Source organism: Cryptomeria japonica, chromosome 3, assembly GCF_030272615.1.
Source record: "Cryptomeria japonica chromosome 3, Sugi_1.0, whole genome shotgun sequence".
Taxonomy (NCBI): Eukaryota; Viridiplantae; Streptophyta; class Pinopsida; order Cupressales; family Cupressaceae; genus Cryptomeria; species Cryptomeria japonica.
Window position 1 is genome coordinate 481650509 of NC_081407.1, and position 20304 is coordinate 481670812.

At 41.7% G+C, this 20304-nt stretch overlaps 1 protein-coding gene across 3 annotated transcripts in view; it reads left to right on the forward strand.

The window, feature by feature from the left end:
- The window catches only part of LOC131045291 (uncharacterized), a 203998-nt gene that overhangs the window by 100483 nt on the left and 83211 nt on the right, over nucleotides 1–20304 (forward strand). For 2 of the 3 annotated variants that reach the window (XM_057978855.2, XM_057978864.1), the window contains 4 exons: nucleotides 19197–19259; nucleotides 19399–19600; nucleotides 19798–19902; nucleotides 19995–20125. In XM_057978855.2, the coding sequence (XP_057834838.1) occupies nucleotides 19197–19259; nucleotides 19399–19600; nucleotides 19798–19902; nucleotides 19995–20125 (501 nt within the window). The remainder of the gene's footprint in view (nucleotides 1–19196; nucleotides 19260–19398; nucleotides 19601–19797; nucleotides 19903–19994; nucleotides 20126–20304) is intronic. The other variant, XM_057978871.2, reaches the window with a different exon arrangement.

Sequence of the window (20304 nt, forward strand, 5' to 3'; positions counted from 1 at the left end):
AACATGGAGCCCCGCAACACACAACCGACAGTGTTTTCCAGTGACGGTTGTATAGGATGCAAACAACACAGAAATTCATTCGATTCTTATCATACACAATAGGTACAGATGATTCCCGATTGTTCTATGTTCGCAAAATACTCTCACTCCATTGTGCACTGGAAGTTATGAAAATGGATTGTGTTTGCCGTGAAATATGAACGCAACTATGCCTGCGTTTTGTGTTGCCGTGAATCATGATGCGTACACCAACTTGAATTTGACTGCGACGGGAAATGGTGTTGTTTTAAACACAACACGATAACATTCAACTCTCCATGAACTCTTCTACAATCAATAGTTCGAACCAAAACACCATTGGCACAGGTAATAGGCAGGAACTCTGTATTTAAGATTGCTATTATACCGGTCTTGGACCAATAGGCTAGGATTGATTATTGGCGAAAGGCCAAAAGGTGAAACATGGATTTCTCACACAGAGAAATCATTTACTAAATCTTCGAATTCTCTTGTAAAGCCGCCTCCCTCTTCTCGGCTTGCGATACCTTATTTAAAAGCAAACTAGCGGGTAAAATTCCCGTAGGAAAACCAACTCCCGCAAAACATATAGGATTAATGAATTAAATAATAGTTTAGCAAAACTAATATTTAAATTTTAATCTGTATTGAAAAGAAAATATCTAACTCTTATTTTAATATATTAGTAATTTAGAGAACTAATATAAAATAATGAAAGTTCATTTTATTCTCAAATACCACCAAATGGATTAATTTGGTGGGGATATCACAGTCAAATACCACCAAATTGATTAATTTGGTGGGGATATCACAGTCAAATACCACCAAATTGATTAATTTGGTGGGATATCACAGTCTCCCCTGCCTCTTGTTGCTTGCCCTCAAGCAACTCCAGAACACGCTCAGGCTCGCACGTAGCATCAGCATGAGGCAGATTTTTGCATTTTATGAGGTATTCCCTGATAGTCCTGTTTCGCAATTTCCTGTCCCAAGTTTCCAAGATTACTTCAGGAATCATTTCTAACTTCCCTTCATCATTCAAAGGGGGTAAATCTACTGACACTGTCACCTGCTGACCCAAAGCTTTCTTGAGACAAGAAACATGGAAAGCACTGTGTATTTTGCTGTCGGCTGGTAATTCTAATTCATATGCCACTGCACCGACTTTCCGAATAATCTGATATGGCCCATAAAACCGTGGCTTTAACTTTTCAGCTCCACTACGCTTAAGAGAGGATTGCCGATAAGGTTGTAAACGGAGATATACCAGTTCTCCAACCTCAAAATGTCGTTCTACACGCTTCTTATCAGCATAATGCTTTTGTTGATTCTGAGCACAATGCAAATTTTCCTTAAGTGCTTTGATTTGGGAACGTTACTCTGATCAAAGGCAAGATCAAGAAAAGATAATGCATCATACCCATATAGAGCTCTAAAAGGAGTCATACCAATAGACATATGAAATGTAGTATTATAACAATATTCACCCAAATATAACCAACGAACCCAGGCTTTCTGATGTCCTGCTACATAGCTACGAAGGTAACCTTCTATCCACTTGTTCACTATCTCAGTCTGCCCGTCAGTTTGTGGATGATAACTGGTACTGTGATTCAATTCTGTACCTGTCAGTCTGAACAACTCCCCACAAAAAATACTCAAAAATCTGCTATCTCGATCACTGATTATGTTTTTTGGTAAACCATGTAAACGAAATATCTCTCTAAAGAAGTCTGCGACCTGAACCGCTGTGAATTCTGTAGTGATAGAAAAGAAGTGTGCAAATTTAGTTAATCTATCAACCACAACAAAAATACAATCTTTACCTTGGGATCTCGGTAAACCTGTGATGAAATCCACTGATATACTTTCCCATTTATGATCTGGTATAGGCAGCGGCTGTAATAGACCTGCGGGATAAGTATGCTCTGCTTTATTTCGCTGGCAAGTAGTGCATTCTTTGACATAACGAAGAACATCATTTTTTAATCCTTTCCATGTGAACCTTTCTGTTATCTGTCGATAAGTTTTAAAGTATCCGAGGTGTCCTGCTAAAGGAAGATCATGCGCAGATTCTATAATTTTCTCTTTCAATTTGGAACCTGGAACCAATTAAATCTTGTCCTTGTAATAGATAACATCATTTACAACCTTATATTTATCATCCTGTACATTACCATCTAGCAAATCACATGCAAAAGAATCCTTAGAATATTCAACCAGCAAAAGAGATTTCCAATCAGCTGTTACTACAGATAATGCATTTATTTCAGGTCTCCTAGATAATGCATCTGCAACAACATTGTTTTTTCCTTTCACATATTCAATTTCGAAATCATAAGCTTGGATCTTACTGATCCATTTCTGCTGCCTGTCATTTAAGTCTTTTTGTCCCAAGAAATATATCAAACTGTTATGGTCAGTTCTTACTACAAATTTGCCACCAACCAAGTATTGTCTAAATTTTGCCAATGCGTGCATGATTGCCAACATTTCTTTGTCATAAATAGAATACAATCTCTCAAGGTTACTAAGTTTCCTGCTTTCATAAGCTATAGGATGTTTATTTTGCATTAAGATTGCTCCTATTCCCTCACCAGATGCATCACATTCTAAGACAAAAGGCTGATTAAAATCTGGAAGTGCAAGTACTGGGCAAGAACTCATTACCGCTTTAAGTTTCTCAAAAACTTGTCGTGCTTTCTCAGTCCATCGGAATGCCCCTTTTTTGGTAAGATCTGTCAATGGTGCCCCAAGCTGTGAAAAACCTCTGACAAATCTCCTATAATAACTGCATAAACCAAAAAAACCTCGTAACTCTGTAAGGTTACGTGGCGGTGGCCAATCCAAAATGGCTCTTATCTTTTCCTGATGAACCTGTACACCTGTAGTACTGATCATATGCCCTAAATACAAAATTTCTGTCGTTCCAAATTCACATTTAGAAGCCTTTGCATAAAGTGATTGAGATTCCATAATACCAAGAACTATATCAATATGTTTCAAGTGATCCTCCCAAGTTTTGCTGTAAATTAATATATCATCAAAGAAAACTAGCAAAATTTTCCTCAATTGTTTGTTAAAAATATGATTCATACAAGACTGAAATGTTGCCGGAGCATTTGTTAAACCAAATGGCATAACCAAGAATTCATAATGACCATAATGACAACGAAAAACAGTTTTATGAATATCTTGATTCCTTAACTTAATCTGATGATATCCTGACCTCAAATCAATTTTAGAAAAATAAACAACACCATGTAATTCATCTAACAACTCATCAATTCGAGGAATTGGATACCTGTTTTTGATTGTCTTCTTGTTAAGAGCACGATAATCAATACACATACGAAGAGTTCCATCCTTCTTTTTGACCAGTACTACTGATGATGCAAAAGGACTAGAACTTGGCCTGATATGCCCCATATCTAACAATTCCTTAATTGCCTTTTCTATTTCATCCCTGAATGTTTTAGGATGTCTGTAAGGAGTTGTGATAACTGGTTTGGCACCTTCTTCTAATTCAATGGTATGTTCAAATCTTTTATCAGGTGGAACTCCCGGAGGTATATCACTGAAAACCAGACTATGTGAATCTAATACTTTTAACAAATCATCCTGATAATGTTTAGACTCAAATCCCGATACCTTGTTAGAGATTAAACATTGTGCTGACCATGCCACATCTCCATGTCTGAAAATAGCCTCCATTCTTTTAGCACTAACGATCCTGGAACCACCATTAGACATACCACGAAGCACTACTTTCTTATCATCAATCTTAAAAGAAAATTCCAATCTTTTAAAACTCTGAGTGTACTCATCTAATGTTTCCATCCATTGAATACCCAAAACAACATTAGTATCAGCCAAATCAATCACATAAAAATCATCAGTAACAGTATAATTGCCAAGAGTAATACTCAATTTAGGAACCTTATGAGTACTGGACAGATTAGTTCCACCTGCTACTTTAACATCAAAACCTTCATGTTTTTCAGTTTGCAACCCACGTTTTTCCACAAGGGCTGCATCTATAAAATTATGAGTAGAACCACTATCAAGCATGACAATTACACGCTGTCCGTGCAAAACTCCCCTAACCCTGAAAATATTGTAGTGTGGAGTTCCTGTCATAAATGCTATTACCCCTTCACCATGCTTTACTGTCTCTGATTCTGTGTTCTTTGTTGCAGGCTCTATGTTAGGTTCAACATTCTCTTCATCATCACTATTTGACATAACCTCAATGTAATGAATTTTCCCCTTTCCTAGACATCTATGTCGTGATTGCCATGATTCTCTACAACTGAAACATAGTTTTTTCCTTCTGAGTTCTTCCCTTTCTTCTTTATTTAACCTGTTATTAGGGAAATTTTCCTTGTTAAAGGGTTGTTTGTCTTTATCTAGCTTAGGTGGTGGTCCTTTATTAAAATTTTTCCCTTTTGAAGAAGGTTCCAATTCCCTTGCTCTTTTAATAGCTGTCTGTAATGTAGGAGGATTTAAGGATTTAACCCATCCTTTGAGTGAATCAGACAATCCATCTATGAATATAACAATTTGTCTTTCTCTGAAATTTCCGTTACTAAAACTGCCAAATTTTCAAATTCAGAAATGTATTGGTCAATAGTTCCAGTTTGCTTAAGTTGAGTTAAATCTTTTAGATGAAGTTCAGGATTTTTAGAATCACATCTGTCAATAAGTTTCTCAGTGAATTCAACATATGTAACAATTTGATTATGACTCAAAGTTACTTGCCCATGGTGCCACCATTCATGTGCTACACCATCAATATGTAATGCTGCATATTTGATTGCTTCATCTTCCAACATAGGGTTTAATTGAAAATAGGTGTCAAGTTTTTGCACCCAAGCCCTGGCTGTGGTTTTCCTTGACCCATCAAAGTAAGGAATAGACATTTTACCAATTTTTCTTTGCAATTCACTGTTGTTCCCTCACTGTCCTCTTGGCCTATGTTTCATTCTGACATCCAAGTATTCTCTAAATGTCATTGTTGATCTAAAATCATCCCCTGATAATAACCAATCATGGTGTATCTCATCCTGTAATTCTCTAATTGTCGGTTCATTTTCTGGTTGCACATTCCTAGTAGTGAAGGTTGGCATAAAGGGTTTGGCTATTCTTGTTCTTTCCGGCTGATTAATATTAACAAAATGCTCATCTCTACCCCCATTATTTACCCCAACATTTTGATGTTGATTATTTACACCATTATTTTGATGCTGATTAATATTTTGTGCCATAAATTGGGTCATTAAATTAGTCATTCTGTTGACATTGTCCTGCATATCTTGTTGACTTTTGACTAAAGCTGCTATGAGATCCCTATTGTTTTCAGGTTCCCCCATATTGTTTGTTTCAAAAATAATCTCTTTGTCAATTTCAGTATGGCTGTCCTCAATTTCAAACTGAATAGAAGAACTACTTTGTGCTAAAGGAGAGTTTTGATATTTGTTTTGTCGGGCCCTAGTATTCCGAAAATTATAATTTCCTTGGTACATACTCAACTGTGCATAGAATTTTCATGAATTTTCAACTCAAAAACACCCTACAGGCTGGCAAAATTCAAAAGCTCTGATACCACTGTAAAATTCCCTGGCTAATCTTGTTTGAATGCCCCAAAAAAATATTACAAATTTTTTCTTAATGGACACAATCAAAATGACTAGCAGGAAATATCTTTTACACAGTTTTCTGTTTTAAACTTTAATATTCACTGTTCTGTTTCCACAGTGGAACTGTAATTTTAATCATATTTATGTAACTTATGCAGTTATCCAACAAACCTAGTTTAATCCAGATATCTTCGGAAACTTATGACCATAATAATATCGTACTGATATTGAAAATTTTATTATGTACACCTGATAAATTCACCGTTGAAGTTGAGGCCAGAGTTGTCACGAATACTGATATAGAATAATTGCAGAGCACGACAACTTGAATCAATCAATATTCTTCAGCGAACGCTTCGAAGGAAGGCACAAAAGTTGCACAACACATAGTATTAACAGGGCTACGTCACAATAATGTTCACACGTTGAATAATATTCACATGCTGGATAATGTTCACACGCTAGTAATATATAGTTGCCAAGCACACTACACTAATACACATCAACACCAACATGGAGCCCTGCAACACACAACCGATGGTGTTTTCCAGTGACGGTTCTACAGGATGCAAACAACACATAAATTCATTCGATTCTTATCATACACAACAGGTACAGATGATTCCCGATTGTTCTATGTTCGCAAAATACTCTCACTCCACTGTGCGCTGGAAGTTATGAAAACGGACTGTGTTTGCCATGAAATATGAACGCAACTATGCCTGCGTTCTGTGTTGCCGTGAATCATAATGCGTACGCCAACTTGAATTTGACTGCGACGGGAAATGGTGTTGTTTTAAACACAACACGATAACATTCAACTCTACACGAACTCTTCTGCAATCAATAGTTCGAACCAAAACACCATTGGCACAGGTAATAGGCAGGAACTTTGTATTTAAGATTGCTATTATACCGGTCTTGGACCAATAGGCCAGGATTGATTACTGGCGAAAGGCCAAAAGGTGAAACATGGATTTCTCACACAGAGAAATCATTTACTAAATCTTTGAATTCTCTTGTAAAGCCGCCTCCCTCTTCTTGGCTTGCGATACCTTATTTAAAAGCAAGCTAGCGGGTAAAATTCCGAACTTTGCTTTTAATTTTATTTTAATACTACCCTTGGCATATTTCGGCAAATTGAAGGCATTTTCGAGGGTTTAAACTCAGCCTCCTTGGATGGAATGAATGATTTTCTCTGCAAATCGCGTGACCTTTACTTTATTTGCTAACTTCGGGCTTTGCCAAAATTCGGCCATTATGATGAAAATGTGCGAACTTTGCCTTGTTGATTCTCACATTTTCGGCCCATATCAAAGGTCCTGCACGATTTTTTTCTTTGTTTTTTTTTAGGGATTCTTGTGCGATTTTGATTCGCTGAGTTTAAGGCTTCTAAAAAAAACTTCGGGCGATTTTATTGAACTGCGAGGTTAAGTAAAGACTTCCCCCTCGGACTTCGAGCTTTATGATTTAGTCGCGAGGCTTAAAGACGTTGCCTCCCATACCAATTTTGGCTAGATCGCTTTCATTGTGCGATTTCGTTTTCAGTCGAAGTGTCTTCCTTTGAAATATCGGGTGCTTAGAGTGAAAGGACAAATTTAGACATGTTATTTAAAATGCCCTTCATTAGATTTCGGGTATTCCAATCCATTTGTGCGATTTTTTGTTGAATGATTAAACTCCCCTTTTGGAATTTCGGGCCATATGAGCATTTCGCGCGATTTCATCTCCTCCATCGCTTGGAAAACTTGGCTTGGTGAGCAAAAACATGGGGTTGACTGAGGATATGCGAACTCCATTTTACATTTCCGTCCCAACATCTTCTCGCGAAATCTAGGGCCATCCTCAGCTTTTCAAAGGCATCTGATAGGAAGAAAAACGTTTTTAAGAAAGGTCTGAATTTTACGTCCTTTTACCTTTGACCTGGCTCAAGGTTTCTTTGGGTATTTTGACGGCTTACAAAGTATGCTTAGCAACAATTATTCTGCACAGTCTGGACCTCGTCTCTCTCGCGCGGGCAGACCAGACACAAAATGGGGGTCCCTTGTCAACGACGGGGTGGGGTGTGCAATACACACAACACACACATAGCAAACTGCCTCTATCAACAGAATAGTATTTTCAAAAACTTCTATTGACAGTCCTCCATCTTTTGGAAGCCATGACTTTTGCATATGGACTTGAAAAGAGATGCCATTTCTTGAAATTGCATAATGTTTTGAGAGGAATGATCCAGTGTTCCACGGGGGCGCATCCCCCCCCTCCCCCCAGGTGCACATCCCCCCATCCCCGAAGCCTGTCCTCGCGTCCCCGTCCCCAACACCTGTGGAACATTGGAGGAATCTGAATATGCAAGAATATTCAGTGTTTGATGCCATTGAAAAACCTGTTTTTTGAAATGTTCCCACAAAGAGAATATTGCAATATTAATCCATGAAGAAACTGAAAGACTTAATTCTATATTGTAGACTGTCATGACTCCTCAAATAACACTTGTTGTAGTAATTAGTAATTACCATTAATCCACAGAAGGAAAAAGACAATATTTTGATTCCAATCATCCATCCGATACGATAGGGCCAGAAACAGATTTACTTTCCATTCAACATAATATTTAGAAATCTAGACTCATAAATACAATGAGAATGTGGTAAATTAACATACTGCTTGTCTATGCACTACTACAAGAATCTATCAGATGCAGATCGATATTATAGAGGAAGCTTGCATTCCAAAGTGCAAGCACTACAGTCCAGAACTTGCAGCCCCTGAGGAACCTCTCTGCCACTTAGAACTATCCACATTCCTATATCTGCCCAGCTATCGGAATGAATGTCTGACATCTGTGGTTTGGAAGATGAGCTTGTTCCTTTATGATAAAGCTGCTGCCTGAGAGCTCTTGGATTTTCTTCCAAGAAGAGCACTTGTTTTAACACTCAGGAATGGAAGACTCAGATGAAAGTTCAGAGAAGATTGATGTCCTGGCCAATCTGAACTCCTGGATTAGCATCCATGAGCTCCACGCATTCGTTTCATGCATATAGAAATAAACTCTTTGATGATTCCTCATAGCTCCACAACCACACATATATCTACAAAGCCCAGCTCGGTTAAAAGATAACCGCCATAGGTCGGCCTGAGCCAACTTATTAAAAAATTTATATAATTATTAATTAAGCAAACTGCCTTCTGGGTCGGCCCAAAATGATTTATTAAAATATTCAATAATTTCATTTATTAAATTTTATTTATTTATTTAATCAAAACAAACAAATAGCTGATCTGGCCGACCTGGGTCTAGCTGGAGTCATTACATTTTTGGACCTGCAACACAAGTCATCTTTTTGCCATGGAGTACAAATTGAATCCTTTATGGATCACTGGCCAATGTATGGAGCCATTGTGCTAATACCTTTTCTTTGTAACCAAGTGGGTAACATTGCATCCGGATGCTTGCTTTGATATCTATTGAAGTATCAATTTATTCTTTATCTATTGCCTCTGGGAGTTGGATGTGTGACTGGCACAATCTTGATGTGAAGGACTTAAGGCTTTGTATCTCCAACTTGATAGAGAGGCAATTGAACTGACGCAATGGAGTCATTGTGTGAGTAGCTCAATTTTGCAACTAAATGGAAATTTTGTGTCCGAACTTGCTTTGAAATATTCTCAAGAATCAATTTCTAGTTGTGCTATTGACTCTAGAAGTTGTATGTGACACTGCTACAAACTTGATGCAATGTTCCTCATCAATGTCCTTTACCTTCAACTTGATAGTGAGGTGATTGAACTGCTCTATGTATTGTTGGACTGGTTGGCCAATTTCTGGTGCAAGTGGAGCCTCATGCCAATAGCTCTTCTTTGTAACCAAGTGGATAAAATTGTGTGCAAATACTTGCTTTAAAATCTAATCAAGTATCATTTTCTGGTTTCTCTATTGCATCTAGAAGTTGGATGTGAGATTACTACAAAGTGAGTGTGATATCATTCGTATGAACCTCTGCAATCATGATCTGTTGCAGCTCTGCAAGATGTGATTGCTTCTTGAAATATGCTTCCACATTGGGAATCCAAGCATCTAACTTGCTCCCCTTGATTGTGCCATTAAAAGAGGGATGGAGATCTTGGTGTCCTACTTTAAAGCATTTTGGGCAATTGAACTGGTGATACGTTGTTCTCAATTGAATTGCTGGAACATGCTCATCATCTACTGCATACGTTGAAGTTGAAAGCTATTTTCCTGTTGTTTTCGGTTGTGTTGTTTTCATGATCGATATCGATATTTTTAAGTATATAGAAAATTTCAGACAGGTGAAGGCCTGATTGTTAGCCTCTGATGCCAGTTGATATGATCATATTGCTGATGCATTTCTCCATGTTTTCATTACATAAGAGTAGCTTGTATATAGAGGCAAAAAGTTTTACAATGTCGTATATTGTTCCTATCTGTCCACCTACTCTTTGTTTACTTCTATCTACCGTTTACAAATGTTACATTTGTTCATCTACCTGTATGAGCTCTTCTAGCTCTCCGTTGACTTTTTAATAAATTTTTTATTTACCTTTTACAGCTGTCCCGCTTGTCCACCAAACTTTTTATTTATTTATCTTTCCTTACAGCTGTCTCAGTTGTCAACTACTTTATATCAAGGAACCTATACAATGGCTTTTCCTTATCAGCTCACATGCATGTGGACTATAGTTGACTTTCTAATTACATGGTATGCCCTCATCTGCATTTAAACACTTGCATTTGTACACACGCATTTGAGCTCTGTGTTATATTATTTTAAGGGGTTGCAGAGCTAATTTTGATCTACGGGCCTTCAAATACTGTAATACCCCCACTTTGAAATAGAATTTAATAATAAATAATAATAATAATAAATTTAAAATATCAAAAATTAAAATATAATAAGAAGAATATACTTAAGTATAATTAATTAAAATTTAATCAAGTTAATGAATGGTCAAAAGATATGGAAGGAAAAGTTGTGACTCCCTCAACAATGAGATATAAAAGGGAGAAGAGAATCCCATTTGAGAGGGGGGGGAATTTGGAAAATAAGAAGTGAGATCTGATTTAAATAAGAAGTGGAGATCTGATTATGAAAGGTTATGTCCCTTTTAAAGGGCAGAAATAATGAAGAGTTGCACTCTTTCAAAAGGTGCTAATGGTGGAAAGGGTGTGTCTCTTGTGAAAGGGCATACATGATGAAGAGGCGTGACCTCTCCTGCACATTGAGAGATATAAAGGAAAGGAATCAAAAGCATCCAGTGACATCACCATCGATCAGATCAGATCAGAACTGTTGTTAAGTTACAAGTAGTAACATTCTTGTTCTTGGTGGTATGCATGGGGATGTGCTGAATATGTGTGCTTAATATATGAAGCCTGATAATGTTGTTATGCAGAATTTAGTAGTACTATTAATATAGATTGCAATATGTATGAGAAGTTAGTATACTTATAGTCTGAATCATGTTGTTACTGTCAGTATTTAAGAAGATGGGATTGAGTTGTTCCAAAGAGGGGCAGTCTAAATCCAAGAAATAGGTTAAGTCCCAAGATAGGGTGGGGATCAGCAACCCGTAAGCCTTGAGTGTATAGACCCAAGAGAGGTAAGGGCTTGGATCTGTAAACTTTGAGGGAACCTATTGTAGCTGGTCTCTAAGCGCTTTGGTAACATGCATATCCTCCTTCCTTAAAGCTGAAGTAGTAGCAAAGGTTGGTACTTGCATTAAGAGTTATTGTAGATGAACAATTCACTTATTAATAATAAACTAATAGTAGATTTGTCTCCTAATCAATTTAGTTTTCATAAGTATGTTGAAATGGATTAATTATGTTAATTAGGTAGGGGACATTACAAATACTAATTAATGATTCAATGTTTCATTTCAATTATTTTGAAGATGTTAATAAAATCAAATTGAAAATAGAATTTTAGTGTCCTCCTCTCCATGCAGTCACTGCAAATGCCAGATGGTACCAGCAGTGCACTTGCCAAACTTAAATAGGATTGGTTCTATGGGATCCATGGATGTGGAAAATGAAAACTCCTCAGATCCATATCCCGCTGTTTGCCCTCTCGGGTAAACGGTTAAATGCAGAAAGTAAATGCACATAACATAATGGAAATACATTAAATAACCAGTCTCTATATTAATTCCACGGTCCATGTACGATAAGTGCTTATAACATTACATCTGACATGACTATCATGATCATACTTCGAAGAAAAGGTACAAAATATATAATACCCGAAGGGGTATGACACAACCGTCGCGACTCCAACTACCTACCCGTCGGCTAACTAACTGACCGCCGTAACCCATTATTACCGACGACAACATAAACATAATATAACAACATAACATAATGATTATTCCCGTCAACATCATCCCCCCCAAGAAAAGAAGTCGACTCCGACGACTTAATACAAAATAGAGATGAACGGCAGGAACTACTGACGCCAGTCGGGCCCGGATCTTATACACTTGTTGCGTCCTCGCTTGAAAACCCTTTTCTGCTACCATCCGATGCTCAAGTGCGGATTTCACCAATATTGCTTCCTTTGCCATCACAGTCCTCCTGTGCCTAACCCAAACTTGTCTGCAAAACACGTTTTCCAGTCTCAGCTTCCACCAACTGCTACTCAAATGATACTGTCTCCCTAGCCAATTTGTCCTCAATAGCCATCCGTGCTGCTCTCCCGGCATCCAACTCCTGGGTACGCTGAACTAAGTCTCACGCGACTATTGCCTCCAACCTGGTGGTTAGCTCCTCCTGAGCCCTCTATGCATCCACCAAGGCAACCTAAACGTCCAGTCGAGACATACTCCGAGTTCCTCAAAGCGCACCAGTCATGCCTGGAGGTGGCCACAATCCGCTGGCACAAATGTTAGGAGACACCTCAAATCCTCCATCACACTCCCCAAAGGCTAAAAACTGAATTGAATAACTCCCTGGTGTCATACAACTGCGCAGACTTGCAATGCCTTCCCTCGAACTCTGTTTGTTCCCAACCTCCAAATCCGTCTCCCTCTACGACTTATGGCTTCCCCGCCAATGCTTAGCTGCAGGCTTCTTTCTCACAATATGGACAACCACAACACTTCCCGTGGTCTTCTGTGGCTCAAATTAAATTGGGGGTCTGGGGGCAACGCCCCCAGCGGGGTCGAGGGGCAGTGCCCCTTGCGGGGTTTGGGGCAGCGCCCCTCGCGGGGTCCTGGGGCAGCACCCCAGGTGCGCTCCCTTCTGTGATATTTACAACCTTCAGAACCCCACGAAAGTCCATGGCGCGCATCATTTCTGTGATATTTTATGATGTCAAAACCCTTCTTCTACACTCCAATATTTTCAGTGTCCAGGCTCCAGATGTCATTGAATCATTTTTCAATCCGTCGTCGTTTTTTTTTTTTTTTTGTTAGGCACTGTAATGTCCCCGATGGCACCCCGGCCATACAACCTCCCTGTACGGTCAACAACAGCACTAGCACCTCCAATCGTGCGGTTGACACCCTTCTTATCGTACGGACACACCTCCGGTCAACAACAGCACTGGCACCTCCAATCGTGCGGCTGCTTGGTCTACCTGTGGCAGTCGTTTTGCCCTTACGTGGCTGTGTGGATTGTGCGGGCTTGGTCTCTTTTTTTCTTTTTCCTTTTGCGGCTGCTGCGCGTTGGTGTGCGTAACCCTTGCTGTGCGTGTTGATTGTGCGGTGCGTCCCTTTCCCTGGCTGGTGATGTGCCTTCGACGGTGTGCGGGGTCTTTTCCTTTACCCTTCGCGCCTCGCGGTGTCCGGTGCCTTTTCCTTCGCGCCCCGCGGTGTCCGGTGCTGTGCGGTGTGCGGCGTGGTGGCTTCTTCGTGCGGCGTGGTGACTTCCTCGTGCGGCGTGGTGGCTTCCTCCTATCCTCGGTGTGCGGTGTTCCTTTTTTTCCCTTGCACGACGTTTTATCCTTGCGCGGCGGTGTCTTCGTGCGGCGTTTTATCCTTTTTGCGCGGCCTTCGGTGGCTCCCACTGCACGGTGTGACCACCGCACGATGGTGTCACCGTCGGTGATTCCACCGCACGGTGGTGCCACCGTCGGTGGTTCCACCGCACGATGGTTCCACCGCACGGTGGCTCCACCATCGGTGGTCCCACCGCACGATGGTTCCACCGTCGGTGGTTCCACCGCACGGTGGTCCCACCGCACGATGGTTCCACCACACGGTGGTTCCATCGTACGGTGATGCCGTCTTCGGTGGTCCCACCGTACGGTGGCCGCTTTTCCCCCCCTTTTTTTTGACCGTACGGTCGCTGTCGTACGACCGTGCGATTTTTTTCTCTCTCTTTTTTTCTTTTTCTTTTTTTGACCGTACGGTCGTTGTCGTACGACCGTGCGATTTTCTCTCCTTTTTTTTTTCTAAGTTGTCTAGAGAGTCTTCGGCTCGGGTCCCCTGTCTCTGGGATCGCTCTTCATCCTTCTCGATTGTCCTCGCCCGAGAGTCGCCTGTTGTGGTCCTGTGCCTCTTGAGTCGCCTGCCTGGCCTCTCGAGTCCCCCTCCATCCTCTCGGGTCCCCCCTCTGGGCTCTCGAGTGTCTGTCCGGCCTCTCGGGTCCCCTGTGCGCTTCGCGTGGTAGGGTTTCAATTTGTACCCGTTGGTGGCCAATCTATTTTCAATGGCCATCGGAAGACCTGGAACCACAAATTCTACAGGGACCACGATCTCCTTCCCGTACATAAGAAGAAGAAGAATAATAAAGATTTTGAAGGCTACGGCCTTCCACACAGGGTTCCAATCGTTGCCGACACTCTTCGGATTATCTGCGTCGCCAGGGTTTGGGGCGTCTCCCTTCCAATATTCTTTGTATTTCGGCAGGTACACCTCTGTTGGTTGCTCTGGTTCCTCTACTTCGAGCCTGTAGCTTTGGAACATTTCGTAATCCTCCACTTGCCAGTGGAAGAGCCCGTTAAGTGAGCATACCTCATCTTCAGAACATCCCTCCAATTCGAGCACCCCTTCACTGTTCGACTCCATCGCGTTCTTGCCCTTGCTTTCATCGGGACCCCCTTCCCTTTTATTAGAGTCCTCTGAGTCCGAGTCTGAAGAGGCGAGCTCTTCGCCGACATCTTGGGTGTGTAGGTCAATGGTATATTTCCGCCCTCCCTTCTCCATGGAAATTGTATTTTTCTTCCAGTTGTGGTTTACCCTCGCGTTGATCAACCACGCTCTCCCCAGGATGGCGTCATAGCCTTTCTTCTTCGAGGGAATAACCACGAAATCTAACAAGAATGGTTGCGTACCAATTGTCACTTGCTGGGCCATCAACAGGCCGAGTGGCTTAATGCCGTGTTGGTCTGCTCCCACCAGGTTGAATGTGGGTGGCCACAGGGTGGGCTTCCCCAGCCGCTTCCATGTTTCTTCTGGTAGTACATTCACCCCAGATCCACCGTCCACAATGGTGTCCTTCAGAATGGTCCCACGGATACCCATTTCTACCACAGCTGGGTGTCTACCACTGCTCAAGGCTAGTAACATCGGGTCAGTCGAAGGGCTAACGGAAACCTCCACCTGTGGTGTACTCGACGATGCGGTGGCGGGAACCCCTACCTGTGGTGCACTCGACGATGCGGTGGCGGGAACTCGTACCTGTGGTGCACTCGACGCTGCGGTGCTTTGCACATTGGTGGGGATGGCAGTCCTCAATTGTGGCATAGAGTCTAGAAGGTCTTTCACCTTTATCGGCACCTCCATCTGCAATATTTGCCCAATGATGTTATTTTCCGCTTGCGTACGGAATGTGTACTCGCCACCTCGTTGTCCCGTCGTTCGGTCATCATCTCACGTTCAATATTGGCCTTTGCCTCTCGTAATCTCTCCTTCTCCGTACGGGGGTCGGGATAAGTGACTTTTTTCGTCTGGGCGCGGGTGATCGCCAATACTTCTTTCTCACCAATTTTCTCAGCCTTCTCAATGTTGAGGAGATTAACCCCTGCCTGCGGGCAATTTGCATCCTCATGGTCGCCTGGCCCACACCAACGGCAGAGGTGCTGAGGGGTGGCTTCCTTCATGCAATCACGGGCGAAGTGCCCCCACTGATTACAGGCCCTACATTGGATAATTGGCCGGCCCTTGGCGTCATACTGGATACGGCTTCCGTTATTGTTATTGTTGCTATTCCTTCCGCCGTCGCGTCTGTTGTCCCGGTAGCTGCCAGATGATGCCGTTGTGTTAGTATGTTGGCCGGTACCCGCTGGTGCGGATGTTGTGGCCTGCTCCGTGAACAACACCTGGTTCGTGCTTCGGGTTTTCATATTGTATGGGCACTCCTTGGTGGAGTGTCCCATCACTTGGCAAATCTCACAGAATGCCTTCTTCGGGCAAGTACCCCTTGTGTGTCCGTCACTCCTACAGTCTGTACACCACACTTCATTTTCTTCCGTCTTACTTGTACTCCCTTTCATGGCTTTGAATTCTTTCAACATTCGTTCCATGTCCTTCTGGAGCGCGTGTACCTTTTTACCCGATTCGCCACCGCTACTGCTCTCCCCGTCAGAATCTTCATCATCGTCAGATGAATAGCTATTACTTTTCTTCTTCCTTGGTGTTTTGTATTCGCTTTCTAGATCCATCGCCCTGTTATAGGCGTCATCATATGACGTCGGGGGTACAATCTTCATTTTTTTTCGTAGGGAGGATTTCAATCCTTCCACAAACCATCGTTTTTTTAAGCCGTCAGCCGGTTGGCTCTCCATTTTACCCAAGAGTTCTTTCAGCCTCCGACTGTATGCCCGTACTGTCTCCTTAGTACCTTGCTTGGTACTGTATATCTCTGTTACAATTTCGTTGTCATCACGGAGCAACCGAAACTCCTCCGTGAATTCCTTCTGTAGGGTAGCCCATGTGGCCACTTTTTGCTTATCTACATCGGAGTACCAATCTATGGCGACTCCACGTAACGTGGCTGGGAACTGCTGTACCCAGTCATCCTGGTCTGTTACTCCATTGGCAGACCAAATGGTTTCACATGTACGGCAGTGCCGTAAGGGGTCTTCCTTGCCCTCCCCTGTGAACTTTGGCAATTTTTGTTTACTCGCCATCCCACTGCTGGGTCTCGCTCCTCTAATTCCTTGTGTACTTGTACCTGGCGATCCTCCGCCTCCTGCAACTGAACCTCCACTCGTGGGTCCTCCAAAAAAAGTTGCTGACACCGAACCAAACAAATTGCCTCCCGTACGGTACCCTTGTGCTCCCTCAGCACCTTCGGTCGTACCGTCACCTTCCGTTGTCTCCCTCCGGTTGTCCTCTGAAATGGACAAATTCTTTAGCAAGTCTCTGGTAGCATCGATCAGGTTTAGACTTCACCTTGTTTGTTCCACCAACTCTTCGCGGCTTCTTACCCTACGGTGGTATTCTGGCGAACTGTAGAGTTCTCCTTCGGCACCTTCCGTGACTCCTTCTGGCAGCCCTACAACAGTGTAGACAGTGTAGTTCTCTCCGTCTATCTCTGCCTCCGCAACCTCCGTGACTCCTCCTGGGTTCCCTTCGGGCAACCCCTCGGCCGATCGTCCCTCGGCAAGCTGCCTTAGCCTACGCCTTCGTTCTATCTGCTGTCTGAGATTCAACGCGGTTTGTGCCACTTCCCATTCATCACTCTGTATCTTTTTATTTTTGTCCTTATTTAGTCTATTGGGCATAAGTCACTTCCATACACAGCAAACACACGCCATGTACACAAAAAACTTTTATTATTTTTTATTTTTATTTTGCCTTTCAGCCACAATTTATATCAGCAGTGTGTTGGGATTATTACAAGGTTCAATTTCCTCCTGGCCTGGCGCCATCTCGTTTTGTTTCCCGTCGGCTGTTCTCTTCGTAGCGTTGCATGATTTGTTGTCGTCGCTCTTCCTGGGCAATCTCCTCCAGGCGGGCCTGTTGTGCCAGCGATGCCTGTGCAAGCAACCGGGGGAGGTGGTTCATCAACCGGTTTACTGCCGGGCTAACCTCCAGCGCTGTCCACACGGCACTTGGTGGGATTTCTACCTCCGCCGCTTCTCGTCGAACGTATGTCTGAATGGCTACCTGGAGCAAAATTGAAAATTCTCGCGTTGCCGTGTCTTCTCTTGTATAAAGTTCTGTCCGCGCGTCGTCGGCCTCCGGGTTTACTTCACCAACGGGTAGGCCCATTGTGTCTGTGCGCCATCCGTGTCGTCCGTTCCCGAGTTCGTCTAGGCAGCGGCGCCAAATGTTTGCCCTCTCGGGTAAACGGTTAAATGCAGAAAGTAAATGCACATAACATAATGGAAATACATTAAATAACCAGTCTCTATATTAATTCCACAGTCCATGTACAATAAGTGCTTATAACATTACATCTGACACGACTATCATGATCATACTTCGAAGAAAAGGTACAAAATATATAATACCCGAAGGGGTATGACACAACCGTCGCGACTCCAACTACCTACCCGTCGGCTAACTAACTGACCGCCGTAACCCATTATTACCGACGACAACATAAACATAATATAACAACATAACATAATGATTATTCCCGTCAACACCCGCCACTTTTTTCATGGTTTGCCAAGCTGAACTTTATCACTATAGGAACCATGATCTTCAAAGGTCACCATTTTATTCCTCGCAAACGAAGTTAGAGGTATTAACTGTGACTGAATGACTGTGAGGTATTAGCTGTTGCCGAAGCCTGTATCTGCCCCTAAAATTCTATGGGCGGAACAATAATGGGCGGCGGGGAGCTGCAAGCTTGGACCTGTCTCCATAAAATTGTTTATTTTTTTGGTGGGGGGTGGGGGGGAGATTTTAGATCATGATTGAATTTTTGTTCTTGTTTATTTTTTTGGTGGGGGGTGGGTGGGGAGATTTTAGATCATGATTGAATTTTTGTTCTTGTTTATTTGATTTATGACCTTTGACCTAGATTAGACCATGACACTAGACCAAAGACACAACAGGACAACCATTTTAAAATACAACTCTTACCAGGAGTAGGAGACCAAAATTTGACTGACACCTAAAAAACTGTATAGTATATAGTTATACTATATACTATATACCATTCAATATCAACACTTCTGGTTTCACTGGCCTGACATTGACAGAACATTTCGACACAGATAAACTGTGGCGTTTCATGTAAAGGCTACACCAAGGAGCAACTAAAAGCGACAGCATAAGAGCTTTGGGCAAATACAGTGAAATCAACTTAAGTTGGTGCATGTAATTATATACAATCATGGATTAAAGTGTTGGATTAATCAACCTATTTTGTATTGTGTTGATTTTGACAAATGCAAGCTTCTGCCTAACAGCAATGACATGGGATTTTACATCTTTTATGCACTGAGACAACAATATACCACTTTATCAGCATTGATATTTAAATTTGATAGAGTCAAAAAGCATACATGAAATAAGTTAGAGCCGTGTTGAAACTCTTTGCTTTTCCAGATGGTAGAATGTTACTTTCAGATCTTCAATCGAACTATTTATAACCATTATAAACATCATGTTTTGCAGTTATTTATTAGCTGATGCAGGGGATACACTTTTTGCCTCTTTCATTGGAACCAAGCAGTATAAGTGAGTGCAACTTTGCTCAGGATAGCATTTTCAAATTAGATTGTTTACTGAAGAAATTGATTACTATCATGATTGGTCATCCAGAGAATTTAGTCAGGGTAAGATTCGTATTTATTAGCTGAGGATTTTATTTATGCAGGGATGTCATAGCAGATGCAAATATACTGCAGGGAGCTGTATTTCATGAAGATCCTAATCAGGGCAGATTATTTGATGAAGATGGTAATTATATCTGTGGAGGTGTTTCACATGATGGCAGTGAGGCAACAATCAAAATTGAGAAGCCACTCCCTGTAAAATCTGAGGAACTGAAAGGCAGACCCAAACCTGCTGCACACAAGGTGATCTCTCTAGAATTTATCATGAGTAGGAGATACGAAAATGCGTGATTATGTTCAGCCTGTGCACATGCACACATATCTGATTCTGCATGAAAAAATATTCTTAAAGATGATTAACATTAATATTTCTTCATTAGAACACAGTCAAAGTGAAATGTCCTTTGTTTGTAAACATGTAATGATTTTTCTTTTCACAGGGTTTCTTGGCTCGTGCGAAAGGTATTCCTGCATTAGAAATATATAGAATTGCACAGAAAAAGGGCCAGCGGCTTGTGTTATGTGGGCACTCGCTAGGCGGTGCAGTAAGGACATAATCTTTTTGTGGCTACTCATGTACTAGACAGATTTCTAATTCTACACGGTGTGTTCATTGTATTTTGTTGTGTGTTTCCAGGTAGCAGTGTTGGCAACTCTTGCAATTTTGAGAGTCTTTGCTTCATCACAGCTATCAAAAGATGGGGATGAGATCAAGGTCAAATGTATCACCTTCTCACAGCCTCCAGTTGGAAATGCCGCTCTTAGAGAGTACGTGATCAATTATTATATTCCACTATACATTTACAGTGTAAATGTTTCTGTTTATAATCAGTGCACTTGGATTTGTGGCATATTCAGATGTCAACATTTTATTCAGAGTCTAAAGGTTGTAATATTTAAGCATGGACAGATTTCTTGGAAAATTTATAATTTCAGTAATTTTCTTG